The sequence below is a fragment of the Lepus europaeus genome, chromosome 8 (genome assembly GCF_033115175.1).
Source record: "Lepus europaeus isolate LE1 chromosome 8, mLepTim1.pri, whole genome shotgun sequence".
Taxonomy (NCBI): domain Eukaryota; kingdom Metazoa; phylum Chordata; class Mammalia; order Lagomorpha; family Leporidae; genus Lepus; species Lepus europaeus.
The window spans coordinates 17,005,567-17,026,259 of NC_084834.1; the positions used below are offsets into that span (position 1 = coordinate 17,005,567).

At 52.7% G+C, this 20,693-nt stretch overlaps 1 protein-coding gene across 4 annotated transcripts in view; it reads right to left on the reverse strand.

Annotated features, from left to right (window-relative positions):
- Nucleotides 1-270: 270 nt before the first annotated feature.
- Nucleotides 271-20,693, reverse strand: part of INTS10 (integrator complex subunit 10) — a 34,226-nt gene continuing 13,803 nt past the window's right edge. For 3 of the 4 annotated variants that reach the window (XM_062199425.1, XM_062199428.1, XM_062199427.1), the window contains 8 exons: nucleotides 16,927-17,083; nucleotides 15,576-15,658; nucleotides 14,878-15,030; nucleotides 12,795-12,903; nucleotides 9,514-9,593; nucleotides 8,363-8,525; nucleotides 5,473-5,566; nucleotides 271-638 (listed from right to left, as the gene is read on the reverse strand). In XM_062199425.1, coding sequence (XP_062055409.1) covers nucleotides 482-638; nucleotides 5,473-5,566; nucleotides 8,363-8,525; nucleotides 9,514-9,593; nucleotides 12,795-12,903; nucleotides 14,878-15,030; nucleotides 15,576-15,658; nucleotides 16,927-17,083 — 996 coding nt within the window. In that variant the 3' untranslated portion in view covers nucleotides 271-481. The remainder of the gene's footprint in view (nucleotides 639-5,472; nucleotides 5,567-8,362; nucleotides 8,526-9,513; nucleotides 9,594-12,794; nucleotides 12,904-14,877; nucleotides 15,031-15,575; nucleotides 15,659-16,926; nucleotides 17,084-20,693) is intronic. The other variant, XM_062199426.1, reaches the window with a different exon arrangement.

Below are 20,693 nucleotides of genomic sequence, written 5' to 3' on the forward strand. Positions count from 1 at the left end.
AGGGATCTGAGTTAGAAAACTTCCTAAGACTATGCAAAGTAACTGAACTACTTCGCTCTTTCAATCTGAAGCAGCCCTACACTGTAGGAAACAGCAGCCAGGGACTCTGGGAGGCACGTGTCTCTTCAAGGATCCGTGCCCCTAACGTTCCTCACTCAATTCCATGGCGCTGGACTGTTCTTCTGCTGTGTGCTTGGAAAAGGAGGCGCAAGATGCACCACTCTTCAGAAACACCTAAGAATCAGACGTTTCAAAACCTTGTATTTTAGCACAGTGGTTTTATTTACAAAACAGGTTGATTCTTTTGTTTTACAAAAATTACAAAAAAATAACTCTTAAAAATAGAAATAGCGTCTCAGGCTCGTGGGAACTACTCTGAAGCCACCCGAGCGTTAGAACCCGGATGTTCTTTTTTTCAAGAGTGGCAGCAGCAAATCTCACCGCAGAGCGGCGGCGGGCTGGGTGGCGGGCAGGCCTCCGGTCAGGTCAGAGTCTGCAGGAGCAGGATCTTCTCGTTGATGCAGAACCTGTGCAGCACCACCATCAAGTTCTCCCCACAGCGGGAGACCTGGCGCTCCATGGCCAGCCGGAAATCCTCCTTCACGCCTTTGGTGATGCCCCGAGTGACCGTGTGGTGCCTGCGGTCAGCGACAGGGAAACAGACCAAGAGCTGGGGTCAGCACGTGCACCCCAGAGCAGAGGTACTTAGGCAGGAGGCACGCCCGCCTCCATCTAAGTAGCGACAGGCAGAACATTTTTGAAAAAGAAACGCCCCAACCCACCCGCCTGCCTTTGCCCGCGCCCCGTCAGAAGGACTAACACTAGGGCCAGTTCCCACTCTGCACAAGGCTGGGTCACACACGCCGCATGCTGGGTTCTGAACTCCTGAGGCTGGGATCCGACTGCGGCCCCGCACACAGTTCAGTTCCTGGGGCTTGGCCTACACTGGCACCAGCACACTCACGCCCAGCCAGGCCAGTAGCTAGAAAGGGACCAGAGTGAGCCAATTCCCAAGGAGAGTCCCACCATGGTCCCTGAGACTCAGAAAGGCTGGGGGCTCTGCCTGGCCATGGAGACCACGAACACACCTCCCCGTGGGACTCCAGACTAAATGCTGTGCCCATGTGGACTGCCATGGGCTGGAGAAAAAGCAGGGAGCACTGGGCTCCTAAGACAGGAATCTGGCCCAGCTGGGGGATGGAGGCAGAGTCACTGATGCCCTGGGCCAGCGCCTGCCGAGTCCTACCGGAGGGACCGGACAGGGCTGGCCGGGGCACAAGTGAAGCTGTGCTTCAGGACAGGCAATCCCAGGACACTGGAGACCAACCCAAAAGCAAGAAAGGAAGAGGAGCAGCCTGGCAGACCCAGGGGCTCTGAGGAAAGGCAAGGAGTTTAACTCCTGGTCAGCAATGTAGATTTTGGCCATCCAGAGCCACCCCCGCTGCCCCACCAGCCTGCCTGCCTGCCCTCAGACAAGCTAAAGAGGATTTAGAATCAGATTAAACTGCCGAAATGAACTCCAAGACATTCCTGTTTGTAAAACTTGCAGAAATGATGGTATCCAATCAGCCCAGCAGGAGTCACCCAACAGATAGCCCGGGCACTGTGAGCTCAGGAGAGCCGTGGCCAGGGCCCTCTATGGTGCCCACGAGCAAACACTTTGCACAGCTCCTGCTGAACATTTCTAGTGGGTCAACCTGGTCATCTTGTAGCATCGGTGGGCTGGAGGCTGCAGGTCCCACTGGGAGCAGACACGGACCCTGCTACGGTGTCCTGAGCTCCTGTTCTGGGTCCCAGGCTGCAGCCCCAAACTAGAACCTAGCCTGTGACCAAGAAGCCCTGGTGTCTGGGAGCTCTCACCTCCGCTCTACTGAACAGGTAATGAACTATCGCGGCCCCGTGGTGCGTGCTTTCATGTACAGAGAGCAGCACAACCCCATCATACTCTAGGAGAGCCTCTACTTTTCTAACAGCAGGGGTGAAAGTGAGAATGACAGGCGCCACACAGCAACGCTGCTGTCGGCAGAGAGCCACACGCATGGCTCGTGGCTGAGGTGTGCAGCGGCTCTGTCACCCAGGCTTCTCCGCGGGGACATGCTATGATGGCGCAGCCTACCAGTGCGTTTCTCAGTTTTGGTGTTAGGCAGCATGTGACTGCAGCCAGTTTTTACGGTTTAAGAATAAGATAAACCGGCAGGTAAACGTGGCATTTTTGCCTATCAAATATTTTGAGTTCAGAAAGGTTAAAGGTCTGAAAAAACTAGTATCAGTAGCAGGAAAACCAGCTGTGCTACTGCCTACTTAGACCAAAAACAAGACCAGTCACCACTGTGAAAGTCCACAAAATGAGTAAAAAATTAATTTAGGATCAACATAAGTGCCCCGCGGTATCTGGGCTTTATCAAAGAACCACAGCTCTGCACCCCACCTATCGTGCACTGGACCTGATCCCATTTTATATCACTTTCAGTTTTTTCCCTCTAGATCCATAATGATTTTTAAATTCAACACAAACACACCAGCAACTTATGGAGAAACAATAAGAAATGTTACAATATTACAACCAGATGGTTTGCCAAGGAATGCAGAACAAATCAAAAAAAAAAAAAAAAAAAAGAAAGAAAGAAAGAAAAGAAAAGAAAGAAAGAAAGAAAGCATGAGAAAGGGCACCGAGGAACAGAGAGCTGAACACCATGGGCAGTAAAACATGTCGACAAAACAGCACACTATGAGCAGGTGTTGTTTCCACGTGGTACCTGTCAGCAGTCTGTATGCTGGGCGGAAGCACAGGTAAGAAATCCTGCTGTAGTAACCCCACGGGAGGGCTAGAAGGCCTTTAAGAAACAGCAGACAGCAGCATTCAAACACCCGCACCAACGCACCGGGCACTGCCCAACAACCCTCAGAGCGAACGCCCGAGGCTGGCAGCACACGCAGTCCCCGGCCGTGGCTGTTAAGGCCACCCGGGACAGGCTGGTGAGCCCACTGCACCTGCCACGGGGCCGCAGCCAGAGGCCTCGTGGCTCCTGGTCCCAGGGCTCAGTCCACTCGAGTTCCAGTAGGAAAAGCAGCCAGTGAGGAAGAGGACGATGAGATGCGAGTGGATGGCAGTGGGGAGAGGGGTTAACGCTTGGGAGGGTGCAAGTTTGGATCCGGCCTCTGTCACCCGCCACTCTTGGCGTGCCTGTGCCAGTCCTGGGAATGAACCTGGGGACTCTGGGTGACCATCATTGAAAAACTACAGCCCCAGACTGGAGAGACCCTTCCAAGAGGACCAGGGGCCTGGCACTGCTTTTGGTAAGGACAGGGTGAATTTGAATGTCACAAAGGAATCGAGGCAAGGGACAGACGGGACGACAGGCTGGGAGGCACATTCCGGCTGGACTCTAATGGCAAAGACGCAGTACGTCAGTACCCACCCCATCGCACCACACACGGACATCACTTCCTGTCTTAATGCAGCCTGAGGCAACCGAGACACCGCAAGCATTAGCTCAGACAGGTTCCTGACTCTGAGAGCCTCTCCCCTCCTTGGGGTCAGGCGCCGGGCACCCTCGCTGCGTGTGTACTGGACCTGCTGGCATCCGCGGTGCCACAGCTAGGGTGGACTCACAACCTTACCCGGGGGAGGAACTGCACACTGCTCACAACATCTCTGCCACTCAGCTGCAGGGGCCACCCCCAAAGGTCTGCAATGGCTTCAGAGCATTGGTTGGGACCCCAAAGGAAAAGGAATGTAGACAGTTTCAGTCCAGATTCTACTCAGAGCTCTCTGTCTTCTGCCCGTGGCCTCTACTGTGGTAGTGTTGTCCTTAAGTAATTTGAAACACAGGCTTCAAATTATTAAGAGCACGTGAATTCCTACCAGTGGGTTTACCGGGTTCTCAATCCCTATTCCTGCTTCCAACCCAGGAGCCAGTGGGTTCTCTAACAGGCTCGGCTTCTACAGGAGGGGAGAAGAAGCGGGCGTTACATCAGTCAAGGTGGCAGAGCTTGGAGTTGTCCCTCCAGAGCCTGGAAATGCGAGGGCATTCCTTATGCAAACAAACCCAAGTCCAGGGGACCAGCAGGGCAGCCAACGCTCGCTGCTGGAACGCCTTGTCCCCGGGATTGTCTGTGTGCGCTCAAGTCACTGCCCGGCTCACCCAGGACCAGGGAAGGAAGGTTCAGCTGCTGACAGTCAAGCGGCATGCAGTCAGGGTGTGGCCTTTAGGGCTGTCTGCATCACGAGGACTTCTCTCGAAGGATCCCGACTGGTGGGAACCCACTGAAGCTGTGTGTCCACATCCAGTTTCAAAACTCAGAAATCGTTCACACAAAAGGGGTTACCTGGACTCCCATATCAAAGAATAACCTTCACTCCCAACCGCTCCTAAGAATATTTTGAGCCATGCAGTTCCTCTCCCCACAGTTTTGAGTCACCATGGAGATCAGAAGATGAGCAGGTCTTAGCTGATGTTGTCTAAGGAGTCTAATATATAAAAGGTTTTATGGTTTTAAAAAAAAAGCATTTGGTTCTTTTATTTTCATGTTTAGGCTATCTAGTAACATTTACAGGATTGGGGGCGGGGAGAGATGACCACGTATTCGTCCCATTCTTCAGTTTGGACTCCACAGGGCCCTGCATTCTTGTTAGGACACGTGTGCTGTGCACCAAACCACTGAGGTTGCAGAAACCCAGGGCGAGCGTCTCTCACCCCGCCCTCAACACCTCTGTGACACCCGGGACCCTATGAGAACTCATTTCTTCGTCCCGCAGGTGAGGGAAAAAAACCAAACCAGCCTCGGCCTCAGCAATGCTTTCTTCCTCCGTGGGGCGCAGCCTCTGGCAGGAGCCCTGACGCTGACTGACAGACACTGAGAAAGCAGGAAGCGGGGAGGAAGTACGAAATCCAACCGCACGGGCACTTACAGCCGGGGGGCTCGTCACCCAAACCACGAGGCACACTGAAGGGAGAAGCAAGGCTCACGAGCTATTTAAAAATCATAAATGGTCACTAGGACACCCCGTGGGGACAGGGGGCGGCCTGGGCCGAGCAGGCCCCGTCACTCTCAGGGCAGGCATGTTCCCAGAGGCAGCGCAGCTGGCTGGTTTGCAGTGAGGCCTGCTTAGGAGGGCTTCAACCCCTAGTGAGGTGTTCCCAAGCCAGTACTACTGTGTAACTGAACATGGCTATTCTTACTTCAAAGCATTCTGTCTAATCACAGAACCAGTCTATAAATTTTAGAAAGGAAAAGTTATCATCTAGGAGACTTCTGTCCAGAGAACAAGTTTCCAAAGTGGCCGAATTAGGCCAATTTAAACCATGCTTTTCAGAAATGTGAGGGAAAGCAACTCTTTCCAAAGACGCCCGGAATCAAATGGACTCAAAGACATACATCAGGTTTGGGTTCCTATCTCTTAAAACTCCAGAAAACAACCCACGTGTTCCAACATTCCACCCCAGCACTCAGCGGGCATCAGCAGCTTACTTGATGAGCATGCCTTGGTTGGGCAGCAATTCCAGATGAATCTTCCCGCCTTCCTGAGTCCTTAGGTAGGCAAATTCCTCGAGCATGTCAATATCTGCAGGCCAGGCTCAGGGAAAGCACGCGGGAAACTGATGACCTGTTCTCTCGGCGAGCGCACAGCCACCATCTCCAACCCCACTGGCCGTGGTGGAGGGAGGACTTGAACCCAGGTCTACGACAGGATTCCAAACCACCACCTTCCAGGCAGCTCTGAGCACTGGTGCGCCAGGCTGGAGGGTGTGCGGACAATGTGTTTTCACAGAGATAACTGAACAGACTACATATGGCCATAAAAGCAAAATGTTTGGTTTTCCCAATATGAAATGCAAGCGGCAGTATGAGAAGGGAGGTTTGTAAACAACAGAGGGCAGGGGCCGGCACTGTGTCACAGTGGGTTAATGCCCTGGCCTGAAGTGCCAGCATCCCATATGGGTGCCAGTTCGTGACCCGGCTGCTCCACTTCTGGTCCAGCTCTCTGCTATGGCCTTGGGAAACAGCAGAATATGGCCCAAGTACTTGGACTCCTGCGCCCGCATGAGAGACCTGGAAGAAGCTCCTGGCTTCAGATTGGTGCAGCTCTGGCCATTGCAGCCAACTGAGAAGTGAACCATCGGATGGAAGACCTCTCTCTGCCTCTCCTCTCTCTGTGTAACTCTGACTGTCAAATAAATAAATAAATAAATCTTTAAAAAAAAAAAAAAAAACAAAACAACTCAGGGCCGGCATTGTGGCACAGTGGGTTTAGTAACAGCATTCAATACCGGCATTCATATGGGCACTGTTTTGTTCTGGCTGCTCCACTTCCAATCCAGCTCCCTGCTAATGGCCTGGGAAAGCTGCAAAGAATGGCCCCAGCCATCTACATGGGAGATCCAGATGGAGTTCCAGGCTCCTGGCTTTAGCCTGACCCTGTCCTGACTGGGAGGGCCATTTGAGGAGTGAACCTGCAGGTAAGAGATCGCTCTACCTCTCTGTAACTCTGCCTTTCAAATACATGAAATTCACAAAAATCAAGTGTTTATTTCTTCAGAGCCAGGGTATGAGCGTTTTTAGATGCTTTGGGAGGGAAGCTTCTGTGAATCTCCCAAATTTTATGAACTGTTCACATATACATCTCTCTGTTTAAAAATTACAAACTTTCATCAGATCTTAAAAAGGTGATTGTCCCAAAAAAAGGTTTAAAATGTGTGCTCTGGACACTTGGACAAGGACATCTTACTCTTTGTAACTCAGAAGTAATACATTAATAAGATAAGCAATGGAGTACAAACACCCTAACTAATGCACGGCCTCTAATTCAAACAAGGTCTTTCCCTAATACACAGTGTGAAGTAAAGCAGGGGGGGCTACTGCTGGGGCAGCAGCGTTGGTGGGACTCCCTGGTCGCAATGACAGCTGGGGCACAGTGCTCAATTAACAGTCCAGGGGATAGCCAGTGTCCCCAGAGAGGCCCTCTCCCTGGATGAAGGCCATGGAACTCCACCTGTTCCAGCTAAACGAGCCACTCTGGGCCTATCAAGAGCCTGAAGGCTGGGACCAGCATTTGGCACCGCAGGTTAACAACAACACCGCATCCTGTAACAGACCAGTTTGTGTCCCAGCCCTATGCCTCCGATCAAGCTCCCTGCTAAAGGATCTAGGAAGGCAGCCAATGGTGGCCCAAGTGTCTGGGTCCCTGCCACTCACATGGACACCTGATGCAGTTACAGAGTCTCCTGGCCTGGCCATTGCAGCCATTTGAGGAGTGAACCAGCCGACTGAAGATCTCTCTTTCCCTGTCTCTTTACTTTTCAAATAAGTAAGTAGAAAGAAAGGGGGGAGGGGCGGGGGAGAGGAGGTGAGACAAGCAATCTGCAGGGTATTCTTAGAAGTCAGCTAGCAGAGGAAAATGCAATCATTTTGTTTGTTTAAAGATTTGAAAGTCAGAGTTAAAGAGACAGAGAGAGATCTTCTATCCGCTGGTTCACTCTCCAGGTGGCCGCAACAGTAGGGGTTTGGCCATGCTGAAGCCAGGAGTCAGGAGTTTCATCCACGTTGCCCACATGGGTGCAGGAGCCCAAACACTTGGGGTCATCTTCTGCTGTTTTCCCAAGAATATTAGCAGGGAGCTGGATCAGAAGTGGAGCAGCCGGGACATGAACCAGAACCCCTATGGGATGGTGGTGCCACAGGTGGCGGCTTTACCCACTACACCAGAACACTGGCTCCATGAATTGCATCTTTGAAGCCTTTTACGACTTTCCCCAAACCAACTGCAACAGCTCCATTTTTAAAGATTTAAGAAAAAGTGACAGAGGGGGAGGCAAATGGTGGGGGTGGGGGGATAAGAAGGAGGAGGGGGAGAAGAATGGAAGGGGAGGGGAGTGGGGGGGGAGAGAGAGGAGGACAGGAACAAGAAGAGGGGGAAAGAGAAGGAGGGAGGGAAGGAGAGATTTAGTTTATCTTTTATTTTCTGGTTCACTCCCCAAATGCCTGCAACAGCTGGGGGTGGGCCAGGCTGAAGCAGGAGCCAGGAGCTCCACCCGGGTCTCCCATGTGGGTGGCAGGGATCCAGGTACTTGCACCATCCTCCACTGCCTCCCAGGTGTTTCAGCAGGGAGCAGGACTGGAGGGAGAGGCAGGACACAGTCCCAGGCACTCCGCAAGGGGGTGCAGGCATCCCAGGTAGTGGCTTAATTCACACTGCCTGCCCCAGAGCCACGTTTTAACCACCATTCTGTCTCTTCCTCCCCCCTAAAACAGTAAGAAGCAGCATGATGAGTGTTTGGACCACAAAAGGTCCCTTCTTTTTATATCACGTATGCGTTCTGCAAAACCGGGACTTGGTGGGCCTATGCTGGGAAAAGGATACTTGTGACGTAATTGAAGAAGTTCTCGTACTGGAAGTTCCCCTGCTGGCAGATCTTGTTGACAGCTTTCAGGAAGAGGCTCTCGCCCCGCGGCCACTCCTGCTGAAGCAGGACCACCACGTGGCCCAGCGCCATGTCGTCCCTGCTGTCCGTGAACGCTCGAAGCTGCAAGACAGAGATTGAGGTGAGCCACTGGAGGGGAAGAAACCGCAGGGGCAGAGGAAACGTGCCTGTCAGCAAGGGAAGGGCACCCAGCACAGCCCGTGCCAGAGCTGCCCTCGGTGGAGGGCGGGAGGGGCGGGGGCAGCCTGGCCACGGCGAGCAGCCTGTGGGCACGGATGGGGGGGGGGGGGGGGGGACAGGCGCAGGTGGCCCGAAGCTTCTGAATTTGAGAAGGAGGGCCACAGAAAGCCAACCTGCCCTGCTCAACAGAGAAGAGATTCTGCAGATTTCTTCTGGGGGTAGCAGGTGGGCAAAGGGCCCCGAGGTGAGAAGCGCTTGAGGGGAACAGGGGACCGGGCAACAGGGAAGGAACCAGCAGTGAGACCCAAGAAGCAGCCAAGGGACTTTCTGTCTTCAACAATCAACCAAGCAAAAATCACACTTCACAGTGTGTCTGCTACCCCGTGTGGCCGGGACACCCAGTTACCTCCGGCAACCACCGCGCCAAGTCAAGACTCCATATCATCACTCTCTTGCCTTCTGGAAGCTACTGACCTGCCCCACTCTAGGGCTCTCATCTCTCAGCAGTCCTCGAACTCTCCCAACGCTGTGGGCTTGGCTGGTGGGGACCCTCATGCCCAAAATGCCTCCACTGGCCAGGTCTCCCTGAGGACACCCTCAGCAGCCCCCTCAGAGCGCGGGGGCATCTGTAGGCCTCCTCTGTAGCTAACATGCCCGGGCAAGCATATTATCACATAAAAGACTCCTGCACACTCCCACTGCCATTTGGAAACTCTTCAGGGGCTCGCTTCCGGCTCATCTTTGCCCCGCTGTTATTAGGTAGATACCTATCTGCCAATTCCCAGCCCCGGTGCTTGTCCCACTGTACCAGCCTGGACTACCACTAACAGGACTCTCATTCAAGTCATTCCAGGTCATTGGGACAGCTACTCCACATTAAACTTCTCAGGCTAAGCAACCTTAGGCTTACCTTAAAACAGGCTAACATCAAGTGCAGGCAGTACGGCATAATGGCTTTACTGGTACAAGGCAGGAGCTTCAGATCCGAACCTAACAAAAGCCCACAATGTGTTAATGTTAATGTTAACGCACGTCATTACCAAAGAAAAAAGCTTTGAAAAGAAAGTGTTTGGGGCCGTGCTGTGGTGCAGCAGGTAAAGCCACTGCCTGCGGTGCCGGCATTCCACATGGGCATCAGTTCATGTCCTGGCCACTCCACTTGAGATCCAGCTCCCTGCTAATGTACCTGGGAAAACAGTGGAGGATGGCCCACAAGCTTAGGCCCCGGCACCCATGTGGGAAACCCAGAAGACACTTCTGGCTCCTGGCTTTGGCCTGGCCCACCCCTTTGGGGAGTGAACCAGCAGACAGAAGATTTCTCTCTCTCTATCTTTCCCCTCTCTCTAACTCTGCTTTCCAAATAAAAGATAAAAAAATAAAAAGCTTATTTTGGGGGCCGGCATTGTGGCGCAGTGGGTTAAGCCACTGCCTACAACAGTGGTATTACCATGTGAGTGCCAGTTGGAGTCCCGGGTGCTGTGTTTCCGATCCAGCTCCCGGCTTATGTGCCTGGGAAGCAGAGGAAGATGGACAGCCCAAGAACTTGGGCCCCTGCACCCATGTGGGAGACCAGGATGGAGCTCCTGTCTCCTGGCTTCAGCCTGGTCCAGTCCCAGCTGTTTGTGGCCATTTGGGGAGTGAACCAGCGGGTAGAAGATCTCTGTCTCTCCCTCTCTCTCTCTGTGACTCTGCCTTTCAAATAAATAAATAAAAATCCCTTTTTAAAAAAGTTTTTGGTACAAAAAAACCTTAAAATGCATGCATAGCCTTTTTCAAATTTTTTTTTTTTTTTTTTTTGGATAGGCAGAGTTAGACAATGAGAGAGAGAGACAGAGAGAAAGGTCTTCCTTCCATTGGTTCAACCTCAAATAGCTGCTACAGCCGACGCACTGCGCTGATCCAAAGCCCAGAGCCAGGTGTTTCTTCCTGGTCTCCCACACAGGTGTAGGGCCCAAGCATTTGGGCCATCCTCTACTGCCTTCCCGGGCCACAGCAGAGAGCTGGACTGGAAGAACAACTGGGACAGAACTGGCACCCCAACTGGGACTAGAACCCAGGGTGCTAGCGCCGCAGGTGGAGGATTAGCCTAGTGAGCCACGGCGCTGGCCAATAATTTGTATTTTTCACACACTTTTTGAAGCACCCCAGAGTGTGACCTGTGGTTTATGTACACCACAATTGGCCAATCCAGTCTCTTTATGGCAGATATTGAGAGCTCCAATTCCTCACTTCTATAAACAATGCTGAGAGGCCAGTGTTGTGGCACAGCGGGTTAAGCTGCCACCTGTGACACTGGCATCCTGTAACAGAGCTGGGAAATCCATCTAGGTATTGTCTGTGGGTGGCACAGGCCAGGCTGGAGTACTTCAGCCATCACTGCAGCTACCTGGAATTCATTGGCAGGAAGCTGCACTGGAAACAGAGTAGCCAGTACGTGAATTAATACTCTAATAAGGGCTGCAAAGGTCCCAATTTGCGGCTTAACTTACTGAGCCACAGCATCCACCTCACGCATTGAATTCTGTCGGCATCTATCAAAATAACCCTGAGTCTTCTTTCGTCTGCAAATGTGGCAAATTACACTGATTTTTGTGTTAAACCACCTGGAATAGTTGGTCATAATAGTAATCCTTATATATTCACCTTGCAAATATTACAAGCACTTGACATCCAGGTTCACAGTGGATACCGGTCCTCACTGCTCTTTCCTTGCAATGAATGCTCTTGCCTGGTTTTGCTAACGGGGTTCTTATATTGGTCTTAAAAAAGAACTGGACTCCTCCTCTTTCTCAGAGCCGGTGTACGGCCAGTGATGCTACTTCTCCAATTCTAGACAGAATTCACCTTGAAGCCATCCGGATCTGGAGTTTTCTTTCCGGAAAGGTTTTTTCCCCCCTAAAAATTTATTTATTTATTTGAAAGGCAGTTATGGAGAAAGAGATCTTCCATGAGTTGTTTCATTCCCCAAATGGCTGCAACGGCTGGGACTGGGTTAGGCCGAAGCCAGCAGCCTGGAGCTTCAACCAGGTCTCCCATGTGAGTATAAGGGCCCAACCTCTTGGGCCATCCTCTGCCGTTTTCCCAGGTGCATTAGCAGGGAGCTGGATCAGAAGTGGAGCAGATGGGACTCTAACTGGTGCCATATGGGATGCCAGTGTCACAGGCAGCAGTTCAACCCACTACGCCACAATGCCGGCCTTGGGAAGGTTTCTGACAATAAATTTAATTGCTTTAACAGAAAAAGGACATTCAGATTTTCCAGTCAGATTTGATGGGTTTTTCAAGGAACTTTCCCCTGTCAGCAGGATTTGTGGTGACACTATCTCTTTCATTCTTCTCCTTAGGAGTTTACCAGTTCCATAAATTTGTTTCAAAAAACAACTTTTGACTTTAGTCATTTTCTATTTCATTAATCTGGTATTATTATTTCCTGTTTTCTACTTCCAGCTTAACTTATTAGCTTTTTCCAACTTTTAAGGTGGAAACTTACACTAGCCAGCAGTTTAGTTTTGCAAAGCCAGATGAAACTTGAGGGAGCTCAAAATGGTGCAAGAGGGATACGCTAGGAGATCTTTCCTAATGAATCAACTGGACGTTTTCCCAGAATTGCTAAGGACTGCAAAGAGCTACCAGCCATTCTTCAAAGAGGTAACACATTTAGGAGTGCAGAGGGTTTAGGGAGAGACAGAGACTCACAGGTGCTCATGCAGTCAGAGCCCAGGACTCTGATCTGGAGAGCGATGCACTGTTCACACAGCCTCTGAGCAGCATCATGTCATCAGGACTGAGCACCAGCCCTCCGCCTAGGGGCTGCCAGCCATCCTTAGCAAAATAACAAGGGGCCGGTGCTGTGGTATATGGGGTAAAGCCTGCGGTGCCGGCATCCCATATGGACACCAGTTCAAGCCCCGGCTGTTCCACTTCCAATCCAGCTCTCTGCTATGGCCTGGGAAAGCAGTAGAAGATGGCCCAAGTTCTTGGGCCCCTACACCCATGTGGGAGATCTGGAAGAAGCTCCTAGCTCCTGGCTTCGGATCAGAGCAGCTCCAGCCTTTGTGGCCAACTGGGGAGTGAACCAACAGATGGAAGACCTTTCTGTCTGTCTCTCCTTCTCTCTCGCTTTGCCTCTCCTTCGCTCTCTGTGTAACTCTTTCAAATAAAAAAATAATAACAATACAGTGGCCGCTGTACCTTTTCTGAACTTGGGTTTCACTTTTGAGGGTTCCTCCTGCGGCTTGCCTCCGTCCTGGATGGGGAGCACCATGTAGCACATCAAATCCAGCACTTTCTCACACGTCATCTGAAGATGAGAAGACCACAGGGCGCTAACGAGCAAACGGACAGCACGGCACCTGCAGCACATGGTCCTCTGACTCTGCCTGCACTGTGCCCCCTTCCCAGAGCTCCTTCCTGTCCACTCGACGGTGAACACACAGAAAGTCACAGAAGATTAAATCCACGCACCACACGCAGAGAACAATAACCCAGCCGTGACTGTTAAAAAGACCAAGCTGTAGGCCGGCGCCGTGGCTCACTAGGCTAATCCTCCGCCTTGCGGCACCGGCACACCGGGTTCTAGTCCCGGTCAGGGCGCCGGATTCTGTCCCAGTTGCCCCTCTTCCAGGCCAGCTCTCTACTATGGCCTGGGAAGGCAGTGGAGGATGGCCCAAGTGCTTGGGCCCTGCACCCGCATGGGAGACCAGGAAAAGTGCCTGGCTCCTGGCTTCGGATTGGTGCGATGTGCTGGCCGCAGTGGCCATTGGAGGGTGAACCAACGGCAAAAAGAAAGACCTTTCTCTCTGTCTCTCTCTCACTATCCACTCTGCCTGTCAAAAAAAAAAGAAAAAAAAAAAAAAAAAAAAAAAAAAAAAGACCAAGCTGTTAAAAAGACGCAGAAAGCAATCAGGTAGTAACACCCAAGGTGTTGGAGCACAGTGGCCCACTCAAGGACGCCCCTGCCTGACCTGAAGTCGGCTGCTAACTCTGTGAACGGAAAACTAACAAGAGAGACACACAGGAGGGGACTCCACAGTGCGGAGTGCCACTTAAACACTGGTGAGACTCACTCAGGCTAAGCCAGCCTCCTGCACTGAGGCCCTAAAGCAGGGAGGAGCTGCAACAAGGCTGATAGAAGGGCGTGGGAAGGGCTGCGCCCAGGTATAGGTGACCCACGTGCAGGGGACGGCAGGTGTGGCGGCTGAGCGACGCGGTGCAGGCCACGCTCTAGATCACTGTCTGTCTACACTAATTCAGTGACCACGTCGGATTCCAGCTGCAGAGCTGCTGCTGCCCCAGGCATAGCGGAAATGGGCTTCACACACGCGCTTCCCAAGCTTTTTCACGTCTTGGCACGGCCAGAAAAGAATGTGTGTGTGGCTGCTCAGAGCTGGCAGTCAGGGTCTCAGCAACCGCAGAGCTTACGCTGGACACCAGGCCTGACAGCCACCGGCTCAGAGGTGGGACGGGAAGCCCTCCTTTAATGCAATCTGCTGGTTTACCTCATAGTCCCCACTAGAGTGCAGGACAGCCAGGCCCTGCCCAGCCCACCACACACGGGACACAGGCCTGGGTAAACAGAGACGCTCTCCTTTCAATCCTCAAAAGGCCATTTCCTGAAACTCAGGACTAGCTGCCTTGTAATTCCATGAACGGTGGCAGAGAAACATTTTCAGTTGTAAAGGGACATACTCCACATATTCTCGCCAAATGCCTTCCCAAAAATCATCATGGCAAACCATGAAAACAGATTAGAAAGCATCAACACACAGGTATGAAGAAACCAACACCTGTGGCCTTGAATTTCAACACGACCTATGTACACAAAAAACCACCCTTATTTCTGTTGAACTCACACACTTACCGTGCATTACATTATGCAAGCCACTGTGGCAGGTGCTGTGAGAGAGGGTCCCTACCTCTAGTGGGAGGGGCTCACAATCTCAGAGGAAACTGACCGTGTATAAATCAGCGGTCAGCACCACACAGAGAATCTGAACTTCGGACAGGCGAAATCAAGTCCCCCACGGCCCACTTAACACAGCCTCTTCCTCCTATGCACAGCAGAATTACATCTTAAAGGGATTCAAAGAAAGTATATAAAAAAAAAGCCCTCCCACAAAATGAAACAATAAGTAGGCAGTCTGAAAGGCACTGAGGCACTAATTTCAGGGAAACAACAAGGAAGAGAAAATTCAGTGACACATCATGTTTTCACCAGCAGCAAGATCCAGGTCCAGCCACGGTGGATGAATGCAAACCCCACAGGGGCACTTACCCTGCACTCCCCCAGAGCAAAGTGGCAGGTGGCCAGCTGGATGAGTGCCCTCTGATGCTCCAAGGTGCCCTGGCCCGAGATCTGGGGCTGCGAAAGTGATCCCTGGAGAGCCGCTAAGTGGTGCAGGCTGGCGATGGCCTTTTTATACTGACCCTTAGGAAGAACGGCAAGGAGGGAAAAGACGGGGCCGTCAGAGAGAGCCAAAAACCTCCTGGGCTAAACAAAGCCATGAGCCAGCGACCGTCAGGAATAAGGCGCCTTCCCCAACCGTATGCAGAGGCCAGGGGCTCAAACCGACTTAAAGCTAGGGAAGTTCCTTACAGACTTCTCTTTCTAGTCTCCCCTCTGCAGACTACACAAAATAACCGGCCGGCTGACACAGCACAGTTTGCATATAGCACTTCCACAGAAATGTTAGACTGCTAACACCATGACTCCCTGGTGACAAGTGGAAGCAGTGACCGCACCGGTGAGTTTGCAGGGGCCAAGACAGGACTGCACCAGAGGAGACGGCTGGGGAGAGAACTAAGAGCTGCACTGGGCAAAGGGGAGTGCTGGTGGCGCTGGCAGCGACACAGAAGGTACGGCTCTGGCACTGGGGTGAACCAGCCCCTACGGACAGAACACTGTGAGGGAGCTACAGCACAGCGGCCCGCAGGTGCAGCAGCCGCCGGGACCCGAGATGCACACAATGCTACCTGGTAGATGGTCATGTCGGTGAGGAAGATTCTCAGCCAAAGCCAAGTGTCTGTCTTCCAGGCCAAGCAAATTCTTGTGAATTCTGAGAATTCAAAAGCAAATCCATCAAAACTATGCACCACAGAAACAAGACAAAGCTAACACACCCAGCCAGAGAGCGTAACGGAGACGAGGGACCAGTGACTAGACAGGAACTGCAGACTGATCTCCAGCACTGAGCTCCTGCCAGTGTGCACCACCTCATGTATCTTTTAAACAGCTCCCCTTTTCCTACAGAGGTCCCACTGGGTGCCCGCCCAGGTACGATAATGCACACACAATGACACTAAAAGGCTTTCCTTGTTCTTTCAACGTCAATTCACAGCTATAGAAAACTCTTCCCTCAACAGCCAGCCACGCACGTGTTCACAGTACCAGGAGACAGACGCCGAATGATGCTGTCTGTACTCGGCAGAGACCACAGGACTCATTGCCCCGGCGCTCGGGCCGGCCTGTGACAGGGGCCGGGGGAGGAGTGCCCACGGCCACCTGCACAGCAACAGGCTCTGCCTCCACAAACGGCAGCGCTGTCTGGGTGGTGCCGAAATGACAGCTTCCATGCCACGTGGCAAAACCCCCTCTGGTTTTCTGTCTATGGTCAGAGGAAAACAGGTTTTCCAGGGCTGTCGGACTCGGTGCAAGGCAGTTTCCCCATCTCAGAGCAGCGGGAGAGGGCCACTCACAGAATGAAACAAACAAACCCTCCAAGAAACACAAGGCCGGCAACAGAAGTGTCTCCAGGAAGGATCAAAAAGTCTCCCTCGAACTCCGCCCAGGCCTGGTGCTAGAAGACCTGCAGTTCAGGCTAAGGGGAGAATGGGACTTGAGTGTCACTGACTGTTCAAGAAAACGTGTGCTCTGTGACCAACTTCACTAGCCACAGGTGACTGGACGCCTCAAGTATCAAAATGATTTTTTTTGGTAGCATAAAGAATCTATTTAAAAAATTAAACAGCACAGGGAAGAATATCGTGGTGCAGCTGGTGAAGCCGCCCCCCCGGGACCCTTATCCCCTACAGGAGTGCCTGGAATACAGTCCTGCCTCTGCTTCCTACCCAGGTTCCTGCAAACGCACTTGGAGGCAGCACAGGACAGCCCAAGTATTGGGCCCCTGCCCCTCTGTGGGAAACCTGGATAGAGTTTCTGCCTCCTGGCTTTAGCCTGGTCCAGCCCCAGCTATTGTAGTCATCTGGGAAGTGAACCAGCAGATGGCAAGATCTCTCTCTCTTTCTCTCTGTGTCATACTTGCAAATAAATAAGTAAATAAAATTTAAAATAAAAACAGCACAAGTACGGCACGCACATCCTCACCTTTGTCAAGGAACTCCAGGGAGTAGAGCAGCTCCCAGCTCTCCCTGGCCAGTTTAAAGCTCTCCAGCACTTCCACGGAGTTGGCAAGCTCCGCCTTGTTGACGACAATGTGACGGTTCCTTCCTTTGCTGGAACAGTCCTCATCGTCCGAACTCTGCTTCAGGAACACAAACGGCACGGTTAACTCCAAGTCACAGGCCCGATCAGACACTGCCTGGCACGCTGAGCCTCTTCCCACCGCCAGCTCCGCCCACCACACAGAAGGCACAGCTCAGGACACGATGTGAGACACTGGACAATTTCTTTGGACTTAACAATTCAGCTCCACAAATTAGTCTTTTATCTTTGCACTCTCGTTCAGTTTTCCCTTTTACAATTCAGGTTCTTTTTCTCTGATGCTGACTTCTCATGCTGGCTTTAGGGCAAGGATAACAGAGACGGATTTTGTGATCATTTCAAACATCAATTTCATAAAGCCCAAACTAGATTTTTACACTGAGAGACGGCCATGGTGGCACCTGTTCAACAGTTTTGCATTTTTCCTCCCAACGTAGGCCACTACTTAATTTGCTTCCCGATAATGGCTTGTCATGTAGTGGCATGACAGCAAAGCTGGGTCCCCCCAGGGCAGTGGCAGGGAAATGGCTGGCACTGGCCTTCTGCCCGTGGTACACATGCCTCTCCACTGGCCCAGCCCCAGCTACCGTGGGCACCTGCTCCGCCAGTGCAGGCGTCCAGGAGATGCCCTGTGTATCAACAGGAAAGATTTGCACTTTTCTTGCTGCACATCTTTAAGTAACACAAAGCCAGACAAGGGGCCAGCACTGTGGTGCAGCAGGTTAAGCCGCTGCCTGCAATGCCAGCATCTCATAATGGTGCTGGTTCAAGTCCTGGCTGCTCTACTTCCCATTCAGCTCCCTGCTAACGGCCCCGGGAAGCAGAGGAAGAGGATCCAAAGGACTTGAACCCTTGCCACCCACATGGGAGGCCCAGATGAAGCTCCTGGCTCTGGCGTGGTCTAGCCCCAGACACTTGGGGAATGACCCAGAGGATGGAAGATCTCTCTCTATATATAACTGTGCCTTTCACATAAACAATAAAGGAACTTTTAGAAAGCCAGAGAAAAGAGAGGGTTGCTGAGAAATGACAACTGTGAATGCCACCAGGTCTGGTGGGACATCCGGCCAAAACCAGAAAGGGTAAAATGACTCCACTTAATTTTGCTGGGGATTTCCTGACTCTTCATTCCACTTCATTTTATCATTTCAACGATTCAACTGAAATTCTTCCTGTAGCTTTTTTATTTGTAACGTCACTAGTACAATTCTTAAGTATGCTCAATGGTCGGGTGTTTGGTCTAGCAGTGAGGATCTCAGTTAGGTGTCTGGGTTCCGTTCTCACGTCAGACTGGCTCCGGCTTCCTGCATCAATCCCTGGGAGGCGGCAGGCGATGCCTCAGGTAATGGGATTCCTGCCAAGTACGCAGGAGACCGGGGTTGAAGGCCTAGTTCCTGCTCCAGCGCTAGCTAAGCCCCAGCTGTTCTCAGCATCCGGAATATGAACTAGAGGATGGAAGCTGGCTGGCTGTTTCTGTCTGCCTCTTGAATGAAAAAAACAACCAATCAACAAACAACAACAACAACAAATGCCCAATACTTTAGCTAAAAGCTCCATTCACCCAGCTCATCCCAGCCAGGATGGGCACAGGTCTTCAGTCCCCTCTCCTGCCATGACCTGCCGCCTTCCCCCACCCCCACCGGAGCTCAGATCCCCTCTTCTCCCTCTCAGCAGCAACACAAGGCCTTTCACAATCAAAACCTACCTGCCGGGCATCCTGTGTCGGCAGGGCCCTGAGCCTGACACCAGTGGCACACCCTCATCACAGCCTCACCTGAGGGCTATGTGTACGTTCATGTTGCCTCAAAATGAGACCAGCAATCTATGAAAGGACCCCCAGGGTGGTGGGAGAGCTGTGGAGCTCCACACCCTTTGTGGAATTCAGAGAGCCAATTCTGAACCACGAGAGCACGCTCTGGGGCCATGCTCTGGGGGAGCCTCCTCCCTGCAGGGCACATGCAGTGCGTGCACCAGCTGACACAGAGCCCAGAGAGGATGCACCTGGCACACCTCGCCCTGTGGACAGAGGACAGGGCTCTACCTGATGTGAGCACCAGCAAGGGCCATCATCAGGGCTCAGTGATGACACATACCCTGGTGACGACAGGGATGTCAGAAACCCCACTGGCCACAAGAAATGCTAGCTTATTCGACTCAACACTGAGAGCAAAGTAGGATACGGCTGTGGGCTGAGCTCAGGGTCGCTGGGCACACCCTCTGCAGTTGACAGGACAGGCAGTAGAGAGCTGAGCCAGGTGGGGGCAGGCTGTGGGGTGGAGTGACAAGCGGCTTGGGCTCAGTTAAGAAGGCGAGAACAGAAATGGGTGCAGATCCCAGCCAGAGTCCTGGAACAGGGCAGGCACGTGACAGCCAGGACACGGAGGAAGAGCAGGCGCCCCGAGGCCATGGTGCCAGGTTAAGATGGCCTGCAGGGCTCACCTTGTTGCTAGGCAAGTGCAGGCACACAAGTCACGGGGGGGGGGGGGGGGGGGGGCAACACTGACAGTCCTCAGTCACGTGGAGCCTGCACTTGGTGAAGGGACACACACAGTGAGCCAGCTGAGGGACACCAGTGGTGGCAATGCAGAAAACTGAAAACCATGGAGGTGGGTGTCCGGGAGGCCTCCGAGAGGCACGGGTGGGCCTGCCAGGAAGTGCTCTGCAAGCTCCAGGCCTGGTATAAGCAGGGTGGACGCCGTCAGAGGTGGTGAAGCAGGGGAGTGACATCCAGCTTGCGTCTGGGTGGAGAAGAGACCATGGGGCCCAAGGAGGGCAGTGGGGAGGCAACCTGACTCTTCCAGGAAAGAGATGACAGCTTGAAGCAGGCAGGGGCTGGGGCCACGTTACATGTCCTGAGTTTTGGGGGAACACATCACGGCTGCCGGTTAAAACTGGAAATATACAAGCTGTGCATCCACCTGGAAGCAGAGACGACTGCAGGCCTTGGGAGGAGGACCTGGACGGCCCAGAAGGGAGTGCTGAGGTTTACCCACGCTGGGACGGTCAGGTGAGGAGGAAAGAGTGGACCGGGACACCCGGGAGAGCCGGGCCGGCAGGGTTCTCAGCCGTAAGGCGATCACCAGCACAAATGTGCATACGTGCATCTGCCAGTCAGTGGAAGAAGCAACTCAAATGAGCATTTATCAGATGGGTTCATAACCTTCCAAGCCCTCGGAACAGCAGGTGCCTTCCCAGGCCGATTCCTCCTCCACATTTCAGGGTCCACACAGACGGCCCCCTTCCTGCCCAGCACCCAGAACGTTCCTTGAGGATGAAGAGGATGAAGGCTGGTAGGGGTGAAAGGGTGCGGCCCCTGGCTCCCTTGGGTCTTGCCCTCCACATGTCTTTGGAAGCCGCCCTGTCGCTTGTTCCTGCGGTGCCTGTGGACGTCTCTGCCCTATGACAGCAGCCCCGAGCCGCTGCGACAGGGACCCCGTGGCCTACAAAGTGGAGGACACTTATCGCCCAGCCACTTAGGAGAAACGTGCCACCATGGTGCCAGGCAAGGCCATTTCCATTTTCCTCTTACACCTGGGGCTTCCATCAAAGATTTAATTTACACAAAGCATGGGAATCACCGCCCCGGACCAGCCGGCCACACAGCACAGCCGGGGGACGGCTGGACCTCCTCCTTCTCCGGCCTCCTGCAG